The sequence below is a fragment of the Acipenser ruthenus genome, chromosome 17, assembly GCF_902713425.1.
Source record: "Acipenser ruthenus chromosome 17, fAciRut3.2 maternal haplotype, whole genome shotgun sequence".
NCBI lineage: Eukaryota > Metazoa > Chordata > Actinopteri > Acipenseriformes > Acipenseridae > Acipenser > Acipenser ruthenus.
Window position 1 is genome coordinate 31,467,992 of NC_081205.1, and position 21,377 is coordinate 31,489,368.

Below are 21,377 nucleotides of genomic sequence, written 5' to 3' on the forward strand. Positions count from 1 at the left end.
GTGCGTGCCAGAGTGGAGATTGCTCACTGGATTAGCAATCCTGAAAGGTGGTATATCTCGGTCAGTTTTCACTGTGTAATATTCTACATACATGCATACACTATACATACTGTAATGTATCCTCTCTCTTCCAGGCTTGTTTGTACCCTTACACAGCAGACCCAGACACGGAACATGGAGTTCTAAATTATACTTTGTATTTTGTTCTAACTAGCACACTGGACGGCTAAGCCTTTTACCAGGCAAAACCACTTGTCTCACACACAGTATACTCGTTTAACCAAACACTATGGTTCACACAATACCTTTCTCTCTTTCCCAGCTCCCTGGTAGTCTCATCCCTAATGGAGCTTCAAGTACACTTTTTATACTTTGTGGCTGTTCCCAATTATTATTATTTATTTATTAGCAGACGCCCTTAGTACTTTATTTACAGACAGGGCTTTGTCCTGCCCAGGGTTGGCTGATTTTAATCTATACTATCTATATTTGTATATAGATAGTATAGATTATTGCATTATTGCATAAGAGTACATTGAAAACAAAAAATCTGAAATATTACTTGTATGTAAAGACATTTTACTTCCTTGTTAAAGAAAGAAAAGCAAATATGAACATTCCTCTGCTCAAACTTACCAGAAATGTTGACACGAAACCTTAGAGATTCACGCCCCCTACATCAAAAGTTAAGAGGTAACACTGCGGTCTAAATTAAGAAGCTCTGTAACCTTGCAGGGGTATGTTGTTCTGTGAAGCACAGATGTACCTACCGTTTCAAAAAATGAAAATGATTTATTTGATTTTGTTTTTAATGATATTTGCTGCTGAGCGGACACCAGGTAAGAACCCTTTTTTTTCTCTGTGGAATGAAAGACATTTCAAATGCAGATGTAACGTTTTGCCAGTGTGGACAAGCTCAGTTACACAGTGTACCAGCAGAGACAATCCTGCAGTCGTGAACAGTGTAGTGTTGGTGCGTTTTCTGCTATTTTGGAGGTTTGTTCTGTAAAGTGAAGATGTTCAAGCTAACAGTTAATGGCAGTGATCAGTCTGAGAGTAGAGTCTAATGTTGCAATCTAGCCCCACAGTGCAGTACATGGTAAAACAAATACAAAGAAAGATGTCAAACCTGTTTTACGAGAATTAGAAATTGACACTAGACTTGTTCCCCATTGTTTAATATTTTTAAATTAAGGATACGGTTTTGTCACAGTGATTTTTAGTACATTTCACTGGCAAGTTGCAGAAAAGAACCAAGAATTCAAAGAAATGTCACGGAAAGGCCACCAAATATTGTAGATTTAGCAACATACACAAGAGCTTTCAAATAGTACACAAAAAACAGTAATATAAAGACTTGACTGCTGTGTGTGTGTTGGGGGGGGTGTCTATATATATATATATATATATTTATATATATATATATATATATATATATATATATATATATATATATATATATATATATATAGGCCTATACATATAATAATTGTTTTCATTACCGTGTTCAAAATGAAACGGTATGTATTTTTTCTTCAATAATAAGCAAGTCAAGCATGAACGCGCCGGAAAGGTGTTAAACCAGATTCCGTACGTGCCACTACTGATGTTACACGAATCGGAGTCAAGTCACACACATGCCTGTTTCCCGCACAATTCTACAATTCAGTCAGTCATCCTTGTGATGCAATGAAGAGAATAATAGGAACTTCTATTACAAACTACAGTAGCCTACTAAATAAAGTCTAATAGGGCTAACAATGTTTTTTTTTAGTAAAAATTCTGATGAAGAAGTAGCCAAATTGTGTTTTTTAAAGCAGCCAAAAACCGCGCTTACATTTAAGATTTAATATATATTACAAAAGCATATAAATAAGTGCTACACATTTATTTATTTATTTTTTAAAACTGTAATGTTATAAACTATGTATTTATTTACCTGATTTGCTTGTTTTTTTATCTCACAATTTACAGTAGGCCTACTAGAACCGCTGTTTCTTTCTTTTTTTTATCTGATGAGATCAATGCGGTAGGTCCAGGAAAGAACACCAAAGACAGTATTCGCAAGCTGCTTTCAAAGCAAGACAAATTTGGCTTGAAAACCGCCAATCTGGCAGCACTGACTGGGGGAGTAGCCAATAAAAGTTGCATGCGAGACCCATGCATTACCTATTAAATGTTACCTCAAGCTCAATTAACAAATAAAACGGGAATTTGTATCATTTTTGTTTAATAAACCTATATTTTGTTGTCGTGCCGGTACTTTTGGGCGTAACGTGAGGCAGGCCCACCGAGAGGGCCGGGAGGACGGGTTCCTAGCAACGCCCCTGATAAGAACGAGACGTTTAAATTGGTTGTTTCTGGTTGTTGAAAGGGCAAATCACACAGACAGGACCGTGTCCAAGAAACGGGGCATCACAAAGATCAGAAAAAAAGACCAGAAACAGATAAACCTCTCGTTTTATCTACAGTTTGCAGGGAATAAAAAAAGATGTTCAATGGCAATCTAAAGTATTTTGTTTAGCAATGTTTCGTTTTAGAGAAAGTGAGTATTTGTTTTCAACAGACTAATTGGGTACACTAGCTACATTGTATGAAAAGAAAATCAAGAAATTTCAATAATATTTTTTGAAGATGCAAGCCCACTTTTTTTTCAAAAACTAAATTAACAAGCATTGTATGTATGTGAAGATCACAACTTAGAGTTTACAGTACCATACGATATGTGTTCATTTACATGTTCGCTCAGCTACAAAATACAAATCTCATTCGCTGACCTACATAGCTACATGTAAATGCTGTGTGCATACACTACCAAACAATTGACATACTGCATTTTAAAGGAAATAAAGGCAGTGCCTAACCAAATGTGTTTTTACACCCATTTCCCATATTTCACTGACTTTTGTTCAAATTCACGATTTTCACGGTTTCCGTGACCTCCGTGGCCTCCATGACAAAATCGTATCCTTAATTATAAGACAATACCTAAATCCTACTTTGAAACAGTTTCCGTTTACTGCATATCACATGTCGATGCAATAAAGGTTTATTACAAAATAACCAGCATATATTAAAAAAAAATACATTTTAGTCTTTCTCCTTCCACAGCAACAACAGATTTGCCAACAACTACAACTACAGCCACAACTACAAGACTTGAACCAACTACAACACTTGCACCAGCTACAAAAACACCTGCACCAACTACATCAACACCTGCACTAACTACAACACCTGAAACAACTACAATACCTGCATCAACTACAACAACACCCGAACCAACTACAACAACACATGCACCAACTACAACACCTGCACCAACTACAACACCTGAAACAACTACAATACCTGCATCAACTACAACAACACCTGAACCAACTACAACAACACATGCACCAACTACAACACCTGCACCAACTACAACACCTGAAACAACTACAATACCTGCACCAACTACAACACTTGCACCAGCTACAAAAACACCTGCACCAACTACATCAACACCTGCACTAACTACAACACCTGAAACAACTACAATACCTGCATCAACTACAACAACACCTGAACCAACTACAACAACACATGCACCAACTACAACACCTGCACCAACTACAACACCTGAAACAACTACAATACCTGCATCAACTACAACAACACCTGAACCAACTACAACAACACATGCACCAACTACAACACCTGCACCAACTACAACACCTGAAACAACTACAATACCTGCACCAACTACAACAACACCTGAACCAACTACAACAACACATGCACCAACTACAACACCTGCACCAACTACAACACCTGCACCAACTACAATACCTGCATCAACTACAACAACACCTGAACCAACTACATCAACACCTGCACCAACTAGAACACCTGCACCAACTGTAACACCACCTGAACCAACTACAACAACACATGCACCAACTACAACACCTGCACCAACTACAACACCTGCACCAACTACAACACCTGAAACAACTACAATACCTGCATCAACTACAACAACACCTGAACCAACTACATCAACACCTGCACCAACTAGAACACCTGAACCAACTGTAACACCACCTGAACCAACTACAACAGCAACAGCAACAACAGGTAACAGATGTATGTTAATACATTAAAATGGCACAAGTTAGAAAGAAGTACATGTCAGTAACCAACGTGGAGGTCATTTACTGCCATGGTTTCCATTGTTCATTAACTTCCCATCAAGTACCAGAACAAAGAGTTACTGACCTGAATAAAGTGCATAATCAATCTCTCAGCAGCAACTTAAGTTACTTAAAAAAAATTAAGAAAGAAAGCTTGCTGGATACCTGATAAAGTAATTCATCGCATATCCGCCCTAACCGTTTATCCGCCATGATCAAGCTCTTCAGCAACGTTAGTCACCTGCCTTTTTACATATCCGCCTTACTCTGGTCCCACCGCAGTCGGATATGCTATGGATTACTGTATCTTTATAAAAACAGTTGCAATATAGTCCAGCTGTAAGGGCTATGAATTCAGGTTATCATGAAATGAACTACTTTGTTATAAGGATGAGACAGACCACGTTTCAATTTGTACCATTTATTAGTTCCAAATACCCACAATGCATTATACATTGAATGTTATTGTTTAGCTACAATATATGTGCCACTAGTATTAACAGAGACAGACAATTGATCGGATTCCCTCAATCCCAGGAGAGAGCCCTCAGAATGATTCTCTGATGGTCCACCATGATCCTGGAGGTATTAGAGACTTCTCTCTCTGTGTCACCTCCACGCCAGGTTTTTATACCATATGGCTTATGATCCATGTGACTACAGCCTAGTTTGTTATCTTACTAATTATCAATATAATTGAGCTCTTTAGCTGTTACTCCATCAACCAATCTCTTTTGCAAGGTTACCTTGATTAGTTGTTTACCTTACATTTCTGTACATGCTTTATCTCTGCAATCATTTTAAACCTACGTTCACCTTTATTGTTTGACATTATGCATTTTACTCTCATATGGCATTTCCAATACATTTTCATCCTACACAGCAGTAAATAGAACTAGAGTTGAGAGCGATAGTGAGGCTCGGTCCTCCAAAGCTGGGAAAAAGCTCCCGCAAGGAACCTGCAACAAAGCGCATGAGCTGTGAAAGAATAGTGTGGCCGGGGGTCCCCTCCTGACTCGCTCGTTGAGAACCCCCCTAGAGCGAGGGTATCGTAGCGACATCAGGTCGTGGGGAGTGTATCCGCACCCCCCCCCCCCCCCCCCCCCAAAGGATGAACCCCCGGCTCCCTGCAGAGACCCTCACCGTGAGACAAACAACAGAGTCGCGCCAGTGTATAAAACAAAAGAAACAGCTGGAAAAGATGGGAAAGGAAGGGACATACGTGATAAACTAGAGAGGTTAAAATAGTGCTGGTGTGGTATGTTTATGTGATTACCTGCTGCTCAGTGGAGAGGAAAAAAACCCTTCCTAGAAGGGGGAAACCTCTGGTGACCCCATCAGGTAGCCCCCACTCCGGTTATGCTAGCTAGTTTTTGATGGCTTTTGCTATGTCATTAGGGGATGAACGGATGTATGAATCGACTACTGCAGGGGACCGCGCCCCATGCTGCTTGACCGGATGGAGATCGATGTTGGTTCTGGCTGCGGAAGGAGGTGCTCACCCCGAATTGCTTGGGGAGGAAGTCGGTTCTGGAGACGAGAGTGGTGAGACAATCCTATGTGTTAGTTAGTACGGGATCGATCAGCGGTTTGCTCCCATCATGTGTGCTTAGAATGGAAAAGGTGAACTCGCATTCAGAGATTTAGGTTTCACTCCAGTCATTCTCCCAATAGTGGAACTTCTTAAAGGGTACAGAAGGACCTTTTTATTTTATCGTGTTCCAATGTGTTGCTACAACTGTTTACGTAAGGTGTGTGTATTGTTTTAATATATATATTTATTTTTTACATTTTGACCACTTTTTTAAACTTTTAAATTGCATTCCCTGCCTCAAGAAGGCTTCACATGTACCCACATGGGCCTCTCAGAACTACTTGATTTTTAATGGTTAGGTTTAGGGTTAGGTATTGGGTTGGTTTATGCTGAAAATTAAATGTTTTAAATTTTGCGCAGAGAACGGGTCGCAGCATATGCAAGAAAGTGAAACGCTCGACAGAAGGAGTGTGAGATTGGGGTTGAAATAGGAGGTTAATGATGATAGACATTAATTAATTAATCAGCCCAGCTACCACCCCCCGAATAACGCACTAAGGCTAACATTTAAAAAATGTAATTGAAAACTCTTATCTTCACTAATTTGGCAACATTTTATAATGTATTGTTTTACAAAATAAATAACACCATTCCTTCTTGTATAGTTATACATAGTTTACCTATATTTGTAATCAGGATCTCGTGAATAAAATACCTTTATCTCTGTTATTGTTCTACAGGGCCTGATGTAGTTGCCAATTTGATTACCAGTACCATCACCACAACATCCATAGCCCTTAGTTGGAGTGCACCAAATGGCAATGCCATTGGCTACAGGGTTGAAGCAATAGGCAATCCATCCAAAAATCTCACAGTGAAAACTTTATTCACTGACATAACTGGACTGGTACCTGGTAGCAATTACACACTGCGGGTTATCACTCTGGCTGCAGATAATGTTACAGAAGGAGATGCAGTGACAATCTCAAGATTCACAAGTAAGTTTGAAAAACATCCCATTCCTTAATGCATCTTCATTTTAAAAATAATTTTAAAAACTGTTATACACAGTAATATAATGTATTTTATTCCCCAAATATATCATCATTTCTAATTACAGTAGAGAGTCAATTATCCGATCTTTGATTAACCGTACCGTCTAATCAACCGAACGCACCTGTGATCACGTGATGAATTACGTGTCGTGTATTACGTGTGGTGTATTACGCACACACCTTCAACTGCTAAAACGGCTACGAGATTTAGCTGCCAAAAATAGGACCAGCAGACTGAGGCAAATGAAAGTTACAGAATTATTCACACCACCAAAACCTTAGATGGAGCATTGTGTGCTTTGAATTGTTGCAGTTAAGCAAATTAAAACAGTCTCCTCATTATTGGTTTTTCTTCAATTTTGTCAGTAAGGGCTGGACACATTATTATAATGCCTTAACAGCAAGTATCAAAGTATAGAAACATTTTACTGATTTTAAGATTTTCTATTGAGATTTTACTTGTCTTTATAATGGATATCTTTGATTAAATTCCTCTCATCTCTGTTATTGTTCTACAGGGCCTGATGTAGTTGCCAATTTGATTACCAGTACCATCACCACAACATCCATAGCCCTTAGTTGGAGTGCGCCAAATGGCAATGCCATTGCCTACAGGGTTGAAGTTATAGGCAATCCATCCAAAAATCTCACAGTGAAAACTTTATTCACTGAAATAACTGGACTGGTACCTGGTAGCAATTACACACTGCGGGTTATCACTCTGGCTGCAGATAATGTTACAGAAGGAGATGCAGTGACAATCTCAAGATTCACAAGTATGTTTGGAAAATACATGTTATTATTAAAACCAGATAAAAATGAATACAGAAAACTGTTTTTTGTGACTAATATAGCCTTCCTGTATACTGTATTTTCAGTGAAATGTTTCAGTGTTAATGGTGAACAAGAGAATACTTATAAAAGAACAATGTTCACTTTGAAAGGTCATTCAATTTACTGTTGCTGTGTTTCAATGGCTTTGAAAGCTGGGTTTGGGTTGTGAAATGAGCACATGAAAAGCTGCAGGTCTTTTTTATAAAGGAGGCATAAAGTACTTTGGGTAACTTTTGTCATAAGACTTGTCAGAAGGCTACTACAGTGTATTTTTACTTTATTGTTCATAAGAAGGCAGGAGGCAGTGTGGTCCAGCGGTTAAAGTCTAGGGCTTGTAACCAGAAGGTCACTGGTTCAAATCCCACCTCTGCCACTGACTGACTCACTGTGTGTGACCCTGAGCAAGTCACTTAACCTCCTTGTGCTCCATCCTGCAGATGAGATGTTAAATCAATGTCCTATTGTAAGAGACTCTGCATATAATGCACAGTTCACAGCCTGCCTCTGTAAAGCTCTTTGTGATGGTGGTCCACTATGAAAGGCAATATAAAGATATTATTATATAGTATATTGTCCCAACAAATTCTGTATTCAAATAGTAGAATGATTATTGTCGAGTAAAAATGTCATAGTTTATTAGTATCTTTTTTTGCAAATATGTTTAGAATCACGCTTATTGATTTATAATGCACAGGTTTTGTGTTTGATTTCCCAACCCAACGTGTGTAGTTCATCTAAACCTCTTCATGTGTGGTATTGTCTTACAGAGCCTGATAGTGTTACCAACTTGACTGCTAAAACCATCACCAGAACATCCATAACCCTCAGCTGGAGTGCACCCCCAGGATATGCACATGAATACAGGGTTGAAGCAATAGGAACTCCAAGCAAAACTGTTACAGTGGACACTTTATTCGCTAATATCACTGGGCTGCTCCCTCTTAGCAATTACACCCTGCAGGTCATCGCTGTGGCTGCAGATAGGCTAACAGGAGGAGACGCAGTAGCAATAGTGACATTTACAAGTGAGTTTGGTGATAGAAACTTCTACTAAAGAGACATCCATTGCAACATTTGGCTATTTTACAGTAAGTGAGTAAAAGTCTTTCCGCTGGGCTTTAAGAGGTTTGTTTTATGATTTCTGCAGGTGGGCTGGATGTTACTCTGAGAATGCAATTATCTGTTTCTGCATCAGCCAAAAAAGAGGAAAAGGAACTGGAAAGCATGATTTTACCAGAGGTACTGTAGGCGGTTATTCTTTACCTAATTAATCTTTACCTGTTACAACAGACTTCATCATTTAAACAAAGAAAAAAACACACAATTAAAAAACACACACGCTGCTTAATGGTATTTCATTATTTCTCACTGAAAGCAGGGGCTGAGATTTAAGTAGAAATATGGATGTAGATTTGTGTATATCAGTCAGTGCCATTTAAATCAAATAGCCTGGATAAAGGTATGTGAATCACGACAAATACATGGAAGTTCTGATTTTACAAATGATGGTCATTTCAATGTAATAGAATGTCTACAGCATCCTTGATTTTTGAATGGTTTGCACATATGAAATGAACAACAAAGTATAGTCATAAACAGACCTGTTTCAAAGATGTTGTTTTCTTTTATTGCAGATAAAAAAGTATATTCAGCAGTATCTTGTAGGCAACAGGTTTTAATTTAACTTGGAAAGAACAAAGAAGAAAAAATCCTTGAGCCACAACAAACATTACGGCACTGGACAGTCTTCTCAGGAAAACCATTACTTCACTATCAGAAACCAGTGCCAAGAAAATACACATGGACAATTCATTTTTTTGATCTCCTACTCTATGTTTTCAAACTGTTCATTTTCATTTCTATGTTTAATATAATAATATAATTTCTCACTGGTAAACGGACTGGCCCTGATCCTTTCTCATTGGTAAACGGACTGGCCCTGATCCTTTCTCATTGGTAAACGGACTGGCCCTGATCCTTTCTCATTGGTAAATGGACTAGCCCTGATCCTTTCTCATTGGTAAACGGACTGGCCCTGATCCTTTCTCATTGGTAAACGGACTGGCCCTGATCCTTTCACATGTGTTTGGAATTGTACTCATGTTTATGTTTGTTAGGGACAGAGGGTGGATGACAATGAAATAAGAAGGGGGTCTTGTCTCCCACCCTGTTTTTATATCTGTATGTTTTAGTGGTTTATTCTGTTTTTATTTAATTCCACTGTTCTTATATAGTCTTTCATATTTGTTAATCTGTTTATTTGTGGGACAGGATTGTGAATACTGAAGATCTCTCTCTATCACTGACACTAGTTTATTATTATTATTATTATTATTATTGTTACTGTTTTTAATGTGGTTTCTAATTAAACATTATATCTGTGGCCTCATTGTGTGTCTGTCTCAGTACCTGCTCGTTAGGTTGTTTCATCCATACCTGCCATTGAACCGCGAATTGTGTTAGCTTTCTTGCTCCTCCTTGTGGAGAAACAAGAAAACTACAATATTTTCATTTTAGTGTATAGCAGTGGTGCGCAAAGTGAGGGGCGCGCGAGTCAGGAAGGGAAGTGTGACTATGACTAGAGGCAGTTCTTTTTTTTGTTTTTTGTAAGTGACATCTAATTATTCCAGGTTCTTACCTTTCAAATGAGCCGTTGACGGTCACTCTAGGACTTGTAGAACCAGAGAAATTAGGTTTGAAGTGGCGAGTGTCAGTGAACTGCAGTGAACAGAGCCGAAATGGCGGCTTCCATGTATTTATTAGTGGGGCTTGCGAAGCAAGAGTCCCCACTTTAAATCTTCAACATACCCCCTCCTCCTCTTCTTCTTCTTCTTCTTCTTACACCGTTTAAGCTAGAAACGCCGTTCAAACTTTAAAGCGTGTAGACCGGTCTGGAATAGTGTGCTTGTATACAACTTTTTGATATATTTTATACTTTTTAAAATATCAAGCTTTTTGTCCTTTTTTTGTCCATCTTCATTCACTTTAATGGGACTTTTTTCAACATTCTAAAGCTCCCCATTATTTAAAAACTCCCAGACTTCCAACATGCTATTTACTGTAAACGATGTAACTTTTGACACAAATCAGCTACTTTGACCACTTTCCCAACAAGACAAAAGGTTTGAGCGTATGGAATCTTCCTCTACTTCTCAGCTATTGAAATATGAAATCAAAACTGAAATAACTTTTACCAATCAAGAGGTACAGCTGTTTCAGTAACCGCATCAACTACGTTTTCTGTGAACTTTTAGAAATAACTGCCGTTTTGACCACTTCCCCAACAATGAAATCTTCCTCTCCTTCTCAGCTATTCAAATATGAAATAAAAACAGGAATAGCGTCTACCAATCAAGAGGTCCAGCTGTTTTAGTAACCGCATCAACTTCTTTCAGTAGGCTACTTCCCACTGTTGAATTAACTGTCATAGAACTTTGAGACATTTCAAATTCTAGCACATTCTAAGCATGAGACAATTAGTAAACAATGTGACTTTTGACACAAATCAGCCCCTTTGACCACTTTCCCAGATAAAGCGAGCCCCACAACTTGTAAAGTTACCATCTAGTATTTTAACTGTGTTTTTCCCGGATGTAATGTAACTCGTGTATTTTTTCCCAGATTTAACCAAAACAAAAAAAGTTATGATTTAGCTAAATACATAAATGTTAAAAAACACATTCTTAAAAGTTTTGAAATGTGTCCATTTTCTTTGGCATTATAGTATGCAGAGGAGACGGGTAAGCGGAGACATTGGTTCTCTGAGTGTAACAGTATGGGGTGCCATGTGTAAAAAATGGTGGCAATGTAACTGTCAATGTTGTTTCAAGGTTGATTATTATTTATTTATTTATTTATTTATTAGCAGACGCCCTTATCCAGGGCGACTTACCAGTCGTAAACAAAAATACATTTCGAGAATGATATTCAATGAGAGCTTTAGTTCCTTCACTGTGCAAGTCCATTGAAGTAATTTAAATTGTAATGACCTAGTATAATTAACCTACTTAGGATAACTTATTCCCTTCTGTTTTGCCCTGGTTAATTTTATAATATTGCTGCGTTGTGAGAAGGAAACCTAATTTAACCCAGTAGGTTTCATTCAACAACACAGCATCCAGCAGCATGAACGGTGAGGTCAGTAACACACGTTCCCTGTGTAGTATCTATACATAATGACATGTACTGGCATTTTGCGGTACAACAACACCACAAATACCCGCTCCCTCTCTTTATCTGCCATCCATAACTCCCCTTTCCCACACTTCATTATAATTGGGGAGTTGCACGCCAGCGAAACAGTAGCTTTCCACAGTGCGACTTTATCATATATCCCGCTGCTGTGGCCCAAATAAAACAAACTTTAGTCGCCACTTAGTCCTCAATTAGAAAAAGCGTTTACATCCATTCACTTCACCAACACCGCTGCACCGCTGAACATGCATCATCGAGGAATACGACGTCATTAAAAGGCGCACACGGAAGCTATCAAACTGCACAGAAGGAAACAGTACGAGCATAGAAACATGGCAGGCAGAACTACAAAGCAGGGCCGATCAAATCCCAACACTGCTAACCCGGGCAAGAGGGGTCCTGTGGGGCAGGATGAAGAGGAGCAGCCGCTGCAGGCCGTTCTGATTGCCGACAGCTTCAACAGGAGGTTTTTCCCGATCTCCAAGGACCAGCCCAGGGTCAGTAAACATATGGTTGCTATCGTGCGTGGATTTGCCACAGACTGTACTGTATGAAGCGGTTGCGCTGTCATCAGCCCTTTTTTTAATTGTTGCTTTAGCACATTTCACACTGTACACGCTACCCTCTCTGTTGCAAAAACCGGACCCCTGCGGTTACTGGTTTAGGTTGTTTCATCATTTCAATGACTGCCCGAGTTGCAGACACTGAAGTCCTGTTAGTGGTGGCGTATCGTATGTCCTACAGTGTTTGTGCACACTGTACCGTCATCTGAAAAGGATCGTTTGTGTTTTTAATACTAACAGCCACCCGCTATGTATTGTCATTTGATAAAGTTACATTTTCACCTCAGTCTTCAACCGTGTTATATATACCAGTAGTTCTATTTTTTATGCGGATCACTGCACACTGGTCACCAGCGTGTTTTACCCAAGTTGTGCATCTACATAAGCGTGCTATTAATTAACGCTTGCTGGTGGTAATATCGCACGTCACAATAATGTCATTTGAAGGGGGGCAACATTACCTAAAAAAAAGTGAAAATGGGATGGAAATGAGATTCAAGTAGCTTGAGCCATCCCAGGATTTTACTATCCGCTTAATTTAGCCCCCCCCCCCCTTCTAATTTCTGTCTGTGAAATGTGAGACTGCAGGGCTGGGAATAAGACCCCTATAGCATAGCAGTTTCACCCATTCCAGGTTTTACTACACGCTTGATTAGCCCCAGTGTGTAGGTAACAAGCTCTGGTGTATTTTATTAAACTCCTAGTAAAACCAAGAAGGGCACAAACGGCTATGCAGTGGGAGTTCCATCCCTGGACAGTATGAACAGTTGAATAGTTAAACCAATGTCTTATTTCACACCCCCAGGCTCTGCTCCCGCTGGCAAACGTGGCTATGATCGACTACACCCTGGAGTTCCTCACAGCTGCCGGCGTCCAGGAAACCTTTGTCTTCCTCTGCTGGATGTCCAGTAAAATCAAAGAGCACCTCCAGTACGCACCTCTGCTTTACCTCTCATCCCTGAGGCTCTCTCAGCAAGTTGTCTCTTATTGAAAAGCCATTTTTAAGCTTCATATATTAAAAATAATAAATCGGGAGATTATTAATAAATCCATAGTCTTTGTGTTTCTTTATTCAACCAGGAGATTCACCCATTGAGACGAGGCCTCATTTTAAAGGGGGTCATTTACAGGAGACTGTAAATGAAGACGTGATGTTGAGATGTCACTGGAGGGAGGGGGAGGATGTGATTGATTTTGTGTATCTCCTTCACAAACAAACCTCAGATTGATCCCTGATGTGTTTCTTGTTTTTGTACAGGAAATCGAAGTGGTGCCAGCCCACCTCCTCTAACACTGTGCACATCATCACCTCAGAACTGTACCGCTCCCTGGGGGATGTGCTGAGGGACGTCGACACCAAAACACTCGTCCGCTCGGACTTCCTCCTCGTCTGCGGGGACGTCGTGTCCAACATCGACATCACGCCGGCCCTGCAGGAGCACAGGTGAGTGTGCACCACCCCGCCCCGTCCCGCAGGTGTCATACTGAGATACGGGATGGGGTAGAAATGAGACTCCCATTGCATAGCAGGACTGTGAGTGTAATCAGACACACAGTTCATCAAGCATACTTATATCAAGAAGTCTCCCATTGCATAACATCTTAGTCAGCTCTAGGTTTTATTAAGAGCTTTTTTTTTCTTTTTAGACACAACTGACTTTTTTTTCCTATACTGTGCATATTGGCCAATTGAGCTCACAGCAGCTGGGAATGGCTGTGTCTGTCCTTGTTGCACACACTTCTACCCCGTGCAGCTCTGTCCAACCTGCAGGGTTATATTTATTATTATTATTATTATTATTGTTATTGTTATTGTTATTATTGTTCTTATTATTATTGTTGTTATTATTCTCGCCAAGGAACCGTCGCAAGAAGGAAAAAAACATTTCCGTGATGACCATGATTTTCAAAGAGTCCTCTCCAGGCCACAGGTCTCGTTGTCAGGAGGATGACATCATCGTTGCCGTGGACAGCAAGACCAATCGGGTTCTCCACTACCAGAAAACGCTTGGGCTGAAAAAACTTCAGTTCCCAATGGTAGGCATGCTTTTAGGGCTTGGGTGCTGCCCAGTCTTTAATGGGGTGCATTTAGGGCTTTTAAATGCCTGACCGCACAGGAGCCCGAGGCAGTACATTAGCTTCACTCTCTTGTTCTCTGCAAATCAGTCATGACACACTTTTTTTTTCCTCCCCTTTTTTGTAGAACATTTTCCACAATGGAAGTAACGAGATTGAAATTCGCTACGACCTGCTCGACTGCCACATTAGCATCTGTTCACCGCAGGTAAATCTGCCTCTTCAAGAGGCTGAACTCTCCATTATAGGACCAGAGATGCTTGAAACAGAAGCTCACTGCATAAATGCAAAACAAACCCTCTTAAGCTACAAAAAAGGGACTATCGATTCCAAAAACAGGGCTAAATGATTATTATTTACTTATTTATTTATTTTCAGGTTGCAGAGTTATTCACAGACAATTTCGACTACCAGACGAGAAATGACTTTGTCCGGGGGCTCCTTGTTAATGAAGAGGTACTCCTTTTAACTTGGTTTCAAATTGTCATGACAATAACCTGTGCTAGGCCTTTTATTCCAGATCGACTCTTGTTTAAGTGTGCAGGTACATTAGCATAATTTGTTTGAAATCTCTTGGGCTTCAGATTCTAGGGAACCAGATCCACCTCCACGTGACGGGAGAGCAGTACGGCGCCAGGGTGTCTAACCTGCTCATGTACGATGCCGTCTCCTCGGACGTCGTGCGCCGCTGGGTGTACCCTCTCACCCCGGAGATGAACTTCACAGACGAGGAAGGGCAGACCTGCACCCACTCCCGGCGCAACGTGTACCGCGGGGCCGACGTCAGCCTGGGCCACGGCAGCCAGATGGTGGAGAACGTGCTGATTGGCTGGGGAACCATCATCGGTTCCAATTGCCAAATCTCCAACAGCGTCATCGGCAACAACTGCACCATCGGTATACAGAAACACTCAAACATAAACATTCAATTCTAAAAACGCCCTTGGCTGTATAATACAGGACATTGAGTCGAGTCAGTGTTGGGAGGGCATGCACAAGGCATCGAGTCGAGTCAGTGTTGGGAGGGCATGCACAAGGTATCGAGTCGAGTCAGTGTTGGGAGGGCATGCACAAGGTATCGAGTCGAGTCAGTGTTGGGAGGGCATGCACAAGGTATCGAGTCGAGTCAGTGTTGGGAGGGCATGCACAAGGTATCGAGTCGAGTCAGTGTTGGGAGGGCATGCACAAGGTATCGAGTCGAGTCAGTGTTGGGAGGGCATGCACAAGCTTCTTTGGGTTACCAATGGCTCTCTAGCCAGCACAGTTAACCATGTTCGATCCCACGATTTAGAGCCCAGTGTTTAAACAAACCCTGCTGTTATGCATTTGCCTTTGCATTTAACTTCATTTCCCTGCTTCCAGGTTATAACAAGAACATTGTTGTCTTGATATTGAATTATCTTGCCATCTGTTTCCAACTTCAATTACATTTTTTTTTTTTTTTCTTTCTAAATCATGTTATCTAACCACGCTGGTATAACTGATCATTTCAACATCAGTGCATAAAAATCAGTTCATGAGGATAAGTTTTATTTTTTTATGATTCATCAGTTGATTGAACTTTTCCGTCAGCCACTGTTCTTTTAATGGTGAATATATGCTCAGTTCCTGACTTCTTTTACAGGGGACAATGTAATTCTGGACAGGGCTTACATCTGGAATAATGTGAGCATCGCCAACGACTCTAACATCATGCAGTGCGTGCTTTGTGACCATGTGGAGGTGAAGCAGGGGGTCACCCTGAACCAGCACTGTGTCCTTGCGTTTAATGTGAGTCCCTGCATACTCTCATATACTTGTGACTCCAGCCCTTACAAACGTTTCCTGGTATATTAGTGTTTTCCTCATGCTTTTCCCATGGTCATACTATGCATTGACCACAGTTCACCGTGCCATGTTTATTAATATGCTTTTCCATACCTCGCTATTCTTTATAATGCGTACCTATGCTTTATTACACTTTGCTCTGATTTTATTATGGTACACTTGTATTTGAGAGAGCCCAGTGGTTATGGGAACAGTTCTGGATATGTGTGTTGGTTTCCCCCCTGACAGGTGGTGGTTGGGCCAAATCTGACTCTCCCAGAAGGGACTGTAGTTTCGATGCACCATCCTGATGAAGAGGAGGAGGAGGACGACGAAGATGAGTTCCTTAGCGATGACGCTGGGGTCAACAATGACCCCTTAAAAACAAAGACTAAAGGTACGGGCCTCTTTTTTTTTTTTTTTTTTTTTTTTTTTTTTTTTTAAAAAGCTGGAAGGCCGGTGATGGGCCGAATGAAGCCTGGACATTGAGGTCTTGTGTTTGTTCCCAGGTTACAGTTCTGCTGAGCTGGGGTCGGAGGGCAAAGGTTACATCTGGAGAACAGCCAATGTGTCGGAGGCAGAAGAAGACGAGTTATCCCAGGGTTTATGGGGTACGTTCCGGCATCTCTAGTTAAACTCTCAGTAAAACCTGGAACTGCTCAAATGGTTCTTTAGTCTTAATAACATCTCTACAGAGTAGATATATTTCAATGCTAATGCCTTGACCACTGTTGCAATATGTACTGCAGCTTTCTGTCCTGTAATTCCTCTTTGATCTGGAGCAGATAACGTTTTCTCCTGTGGCTGCGTCTTGTCCTGACAGGTCTGACAGTGAACCTCGATCCAGAGAGTGAGAGTGAAAGTGAAGTGAGCGAGGACTCTCAGGAGCAGGACAGCAGGGCCGCATCTCCCGAGCTTGATGATGTCAACGGTGAGAGGGCAAAAGTGATCCCAGAGGCTCCTTAACCATTACTGAGGCTAGCATTTCAAAAAGTACTAATTTCGAAAGTTACAAATAAAGATGTTTTAGATTTTAACATAAATGTAAATTTATAGCCTATATAATTGTCCTCACGTCCACGGAAACCAGCAGCTGGAAAAACATTTTCGATTGGTCCTTAAGAAGATAGCATAGTGATTTACATAGAAAACTAATTTAATAGCACATCCGGTGGCATCTCTTTTTGGTGTGTGTGTATTTGCATGATTGTTGGAGTCAGATCGGATAATAAAGTATTGGATCTCGCACTGAATCAGTCTGCTGAACAACACAACCACCACTACTTAAATGCAGAAGAACATCTGTATTGAAAACGGGGGAAAAAATGAAATGTGTTTGTGTGTGTCTGCAGTGTTCCAGGTGGAGGTGATGGGGACGCTGCAGAGAGGCATGGAGGAGAGCATTGGCTGTGACAATCTAGTACTGGAGATAAACTCCCTGAAGTAAGCCATGCCCCTGTCCCAGGACTTGTACATTCCTATAACCTGAAAAGAACTGTCCATTTAATACCTACAGTTCAGCTGTCTTGTCCTTGGATGTGTACAGGCTTATGAAACAGCAGCTTATATGCAAGAGAATTTAACTGGCAAGCTTCACACAGACAAAATAACATATTGTAATCAAACAATCCTCGAACCATATTTATAGTATGCCTGAAAATATATGTATTTGTTTTGATTTTAGGTACGCCTACAACATCACTTTGAAGGAGGTGATGCAGATCCTCACTAAAGTGGTTTTGGAGTTTCCGATACAGCAGCAAGGACAGGAGCTGACATCCTCTCAGTACACCCCCCTCTTCATTCCTGTATGTATCCACGGGACTGGAGAGGAGTGGGAGATCCCCACCCCTACAGTTCAAACTTGAGATTGAACACAAAACAGAACACTTCAACTCCTTGATTTGTATAGAAACATTCTAATTGAATTGATTCTAACCTGTAATCTTAAGCTGACATATTAAAAATGTACACAATATGCTCTTGACAGAATTCTGTTAAGCTAACTGTACATGTCACTGACACCTTGTATTAATGCTGTGACCCGATCCTGTGTACGTGTTTTAATTCGACTGGTTCTTTTTATCCCTTCAGCTGCTGAAGAGATGGACCGCTGTGTTTAAAAACTATGTTAAGAGAGCACAGGACCACATGGACTGCCTGGCTGCCATTGAAGAGTTTTTCCTGGAGCGAGTTGCACTGTGGGCAGCTATGGTCAAAGTGAGCCCTGCTTTCTATTCCTTTCTACTCATGGGTCTTGGTTCAAACAGTTGTATTACTTGGTTTTTTATAAATACCACGCAGATGCAGAGGTCCCAGAAGAATTATTTGCAGTTAAAATTCGAACGATTCATCTCTGCAGTTGCTTTTAGCCTCAGGGCCGACTCATTGTTCTGTCCCTGCTGAGTTTTATGTTTTATGATTGATTATGTGTTTGATTATGTGTTTATATTTTGTACTCTATATTTATTGTGTTTTGATGATGTTTGCTGTGGTGGTGTACTGAGCCTCTTGTCAATGAGAATTCCAAATGGACTTATCTGGATAAATAAAGGTTTTGATTGATTGATTTATTGCTTTCTTTTTTTTTTCTTTTGCAAGGTTTTGATGGCTTTCTACCAGCAGGAAATTTTAGCAGAAGAGGCTATCCTCCGATGGTTTTCCCAGGGGGTGACATCAGATAAGAGCAAACTGCTGCGCAAGAACCAGGGGGTAAGTCAGCGCTGGGTGGGAACGAGGGTCTTGATCCTGTCGCAGCCAGGTACAGAACCAGGGGGTGAGTCAGCACTGGGTGGGAGCGAGGGTCCTGATCCTGTCGTGGTTAGGTACAGAACCAGGGGGTAAGTCAGCGCTGGGTGGGAGCGAGGGTCCTGATCCTGTCGCAGCCAGGTACAGAACCAGGGGGTGAGTCAGCACTGGGTGGGAGCGAGGTTCCTGATCCTGTCGTGGTCAGGTACAGAACCAGGGGGTAAGTCAGCGCTGGGTGGGAGCGAGGGTCCTGATCCTGTCGCAGTCAGGTACAGAACCAGGGGGTAAGTCAGTGCTGGGTGGGAGAGCGGGTCCTGATCCTGTCGCAGCCAGGTACAGAACCAGGGGGTAAGCCAACGCTGGGTGGGAGAGCGGGTCCTGATCCTGTCGCAGTCGGGTACAGTGAAGGGCATGTCGGACCATGTCTACAAAATAGAAAGCAATTGGAACTGAAATGCACAGACTGAGTCTTCATTAACTCATTTTCTGTAAAACCTACAGGTACTGGTAATAACTGGGTGATTAACCAACAATTCCTTGCATGGGAACTGCTGTGTAATCACATGGTAATGGTATTTAATGTTTTACCCAATGTAAATACATGGTAACAGCATGGTACATGAATGACACACTTATTTAACTAGTGCTTAGTAGGTAAGATAAGAAACCATGGTAGTTATCCAGTTATTACGTGGTTATGCTTGTCCCATAATCTGAAGTGCTACTGATTTTAGATCTTTACTCAAGTATCTATTCCATTGCCTACACATGAATAACTGCCCCTAGCTTACACGTTTGTGTGTGTGTGTGTGTGTTTGTTTATTTTTTTTTTATATATCCACTTACCAGGTCCAGAAATTTATCCAGTGGTTGGAAGAGGCAGAGGATGAATCTTCCGAAGAAGACGGGAAGTAAAAGCTTTTCTGAAGAGGGTGCAGATGTTTCCCGGCACTTAAAGGGACATCCTCCCAATCTGTAGATGTGTCTGACTAGCTCTTAAGAAGCTGTGAGCACTTCTCAGAAGGGAGGAGATCCGACTCACTTAAAGGAATATTTGGTTTGTGGTGCTGAGCAGCGTCATTCTTTGAGTACTGCACAGTCACGTTTGCGCTCGGTTTGTAGTGTTTTTAAATAAGGAAATTAAAAACAATGTTTGAAGAAATAAACTGCTGCAAATTCTGCAGTGAACCAGATTTGTTTGTGCAGAGTAATATGGAAACAAAACATACATGCTAGTATAATACTAAAGGAGATGGCAGTGTTAATGAAAACTTGGTACAGTGCATACTGGGACAATACATACACATCTTGCAGTACAAAGCATGAGGGAATTCTATACTAGCATGCACTATACTAGCATGTCAGTCTGTCTGTCTGCATGCCTTATTACAGTGTTGTGTGATCAGCAATGGCAGTCCACTGTTAACTGTTCTTTAAAAAATTAAATGAATAAAATGCTGCCAAATTCTGTGACATGATCTGCCATTCCAACATCAATTTTAACATTGGGGTAAAAAAAAAAAATAGTAATAATAATAATATTTTGTTCAGAAATTATTGATCACATTATTTATTTTGCAATTGATTTTCAGTAAAAATGATATATACCCATGAACCATGACAGTCTGCAGAACTACCAATTGCAATGAACCTAAGCACTCTCCCAGCCAGCACCCAACTTAGTACAGAACCAAGGTCGTAATTCTTAAGTCCATTGCAATTTACCCTGTATAGTTGATGGATCTGATTTTCCACTGTGTGCAAACTGCCCACATCATACATTCAATATGGAGCAGTCATTTGCCTGCAGTTTACACAGATTGGAAAATACAGGCCGGTGGGTTCAGGCTTGGCTGTTGCCTCTCTGTCTCCAATACTCCCTGTAAAGAATGTAGGCCAGGAGAGAGCTGTCAGAACCTTCCACATGCTGAGGGACTTCTGGTGCTGCTGCAGGAAGCTCTTGTGGTCAGAGAGGAGCAGTAGATACTCCTGTCCGTCCCTGGGGGGCTGCAGCTTCAGGACCAGCTCCCCGAATCCGGTCAGGGTGGTCCCAACCCTCAGCATCTCCTCCGTCTTCTGCAGCCCGACCGGCTTCTCCCCACTCAGCCCCTGTGCTATGTAGTCCCCGAAGCCCTCCTGGGCCTTGCGCAGGCGCCGGTACATGGGTTGGAGGTCTCCAGCGGGGAGACCACCTGAACAGAGACCCTGTCTCCTCCATCACCTCCACGGGGGACAAGGCTGAAGGGGATGGTGTTGGTGCTTTCCTTGCTGTTTTACGTTCTGTCGTTCCTGAAGGTGGTGAGGCGACAAAAACAAAGAATGCCGTTCATTGCAGGATTTTCACTTTTGTTCCTTTATAATCTGTTTCATAATGTGTAGTTTCATTTATTAA

General features: G+C 41.2%; 2 protein-coding genes and 1 pseudogene across 2 annotated transcripts; 2 read left to right on the forward strand and 1 right to left on the reverse strand.

Annotated features, from left to right (window-relative positions):
• The first annotated feature begins 699 nt into the window (after positions 1-699).
• Positions 700-9,981, forward strand: LOC117422861 (mucin-2-like). Its single transcript, XM_034038064.3, has 8 exons — positions 700-839; positions 3,112-4,119; positions 5,574-5,720; positions 6,450-6,707; positions 7,283-7,540; positions 8,366-8,623; positions 8,746-8,837; positions 9,233-9,981. The coding sequence occupies exons 1-8, from the start codon at positions 740-742 to the stop codon at positions 9,275-9,277; spliced, it is 2,166 nt and encodes a 721-aa protein (XP_033893955.3). The 5' UTR covers positions 700-739; the 3' UTR covers positions 9,278-9,981.
• A 2,034-nt stretch (positions 9,982-12,015) lies between these two features.
• eif2b5 (eukaryotic translation initiation factor 2B, subunit 5 epsilon) lies at positions 12,016-20,178 on the forward strand. The gene is made up of 16 exons (XM_058990394.1): positions 12,016-12,289; positions 13,161-13,285; positions 13,614-13,799; positions 14,215-14,392; positions 14,559-14,639; positions 14,810-14,887; positions 15,016-15,328; positions 16,056-16,201; positions 16,487-16,634; positions 16,747-16,848; positions 17,061-17,168; positions 17,590-17,680; positions 17,922-18,045; positions 18,332-18,457; positions 18,839-18,949; positions 19,835-20,178. Exons 1-16 carry the CDS (start codon positions 12,125-12,127, stop codon positions 19,898-19,900), a joined length of 2,148 nt encoding a protein of 715 aa, XP_058846377.1. The 5' UTR covers positions 12,016-12,124; the 3' UTR covers positions 19,901-20,178.
• A 469-nt stretch (positions 20,179-20,647) lies between these two features.
• On the reverse strand, positions 20,648-21,258 carry LOC117423207 (mitochondrial ubiquitin ligase activator of NFKB 1-like; annotated as a pseudogene).
• Between the last annotated feature and the right edge of the window lie 119 nt (positions 21,259-21,377).

What these genes read in the sequence shown, in the direction of transcription:
- LOC117422861 (XM_034038064.3), top strand. Translation starts at nt 740, where the DNA reads ATGTTGTTCTGTGAAGCACAGATGTACCTACCGTTTCAAAAAATGAAA. An exon ending in TGCTGCTGAGCGGACACCAG is followed by an intron (nt 840 to 3,111) that starts GTAAGAACCCTT and finishes CTCCTTCCACAG; the next exon opens with CAACAACAGATTTGCCAACA. An exon ending in GACAATCTCAAGATTCACAA is followed by an intron (nt 7,541 to 8,365) that starts GTATGTTTGGAA and finishes ATTGTCTTACAG; the next exon opens with AGCCTGATAGTGTTACCAAC.
- eif2b5 (XM_058990394.1), top strand. Translation starts at nt 12,125, where the DNA reads ATGGCAGGCAGAACTACAAAGCAGGGCCGATCAAATCCCAACACTGCT. An exon ending in GGCTCCTTGTTAATGAAGAG is followed by an intron (nt 14,888 to 15,015) that starts GTACTCCTTTTA and finishes CTTGGGCTTCAG; the next exon opens with ATTCTAGGGAACCAGATCCA. An exon ending in CGGCAACAACTGCACCATCG is followed by an intron (nt 15,329 to 16,055) that starts GTATACAGAAAC and finishes CTTCTTTTACAG; the next exon opens with GGGACAATGTAATTCTGGAC.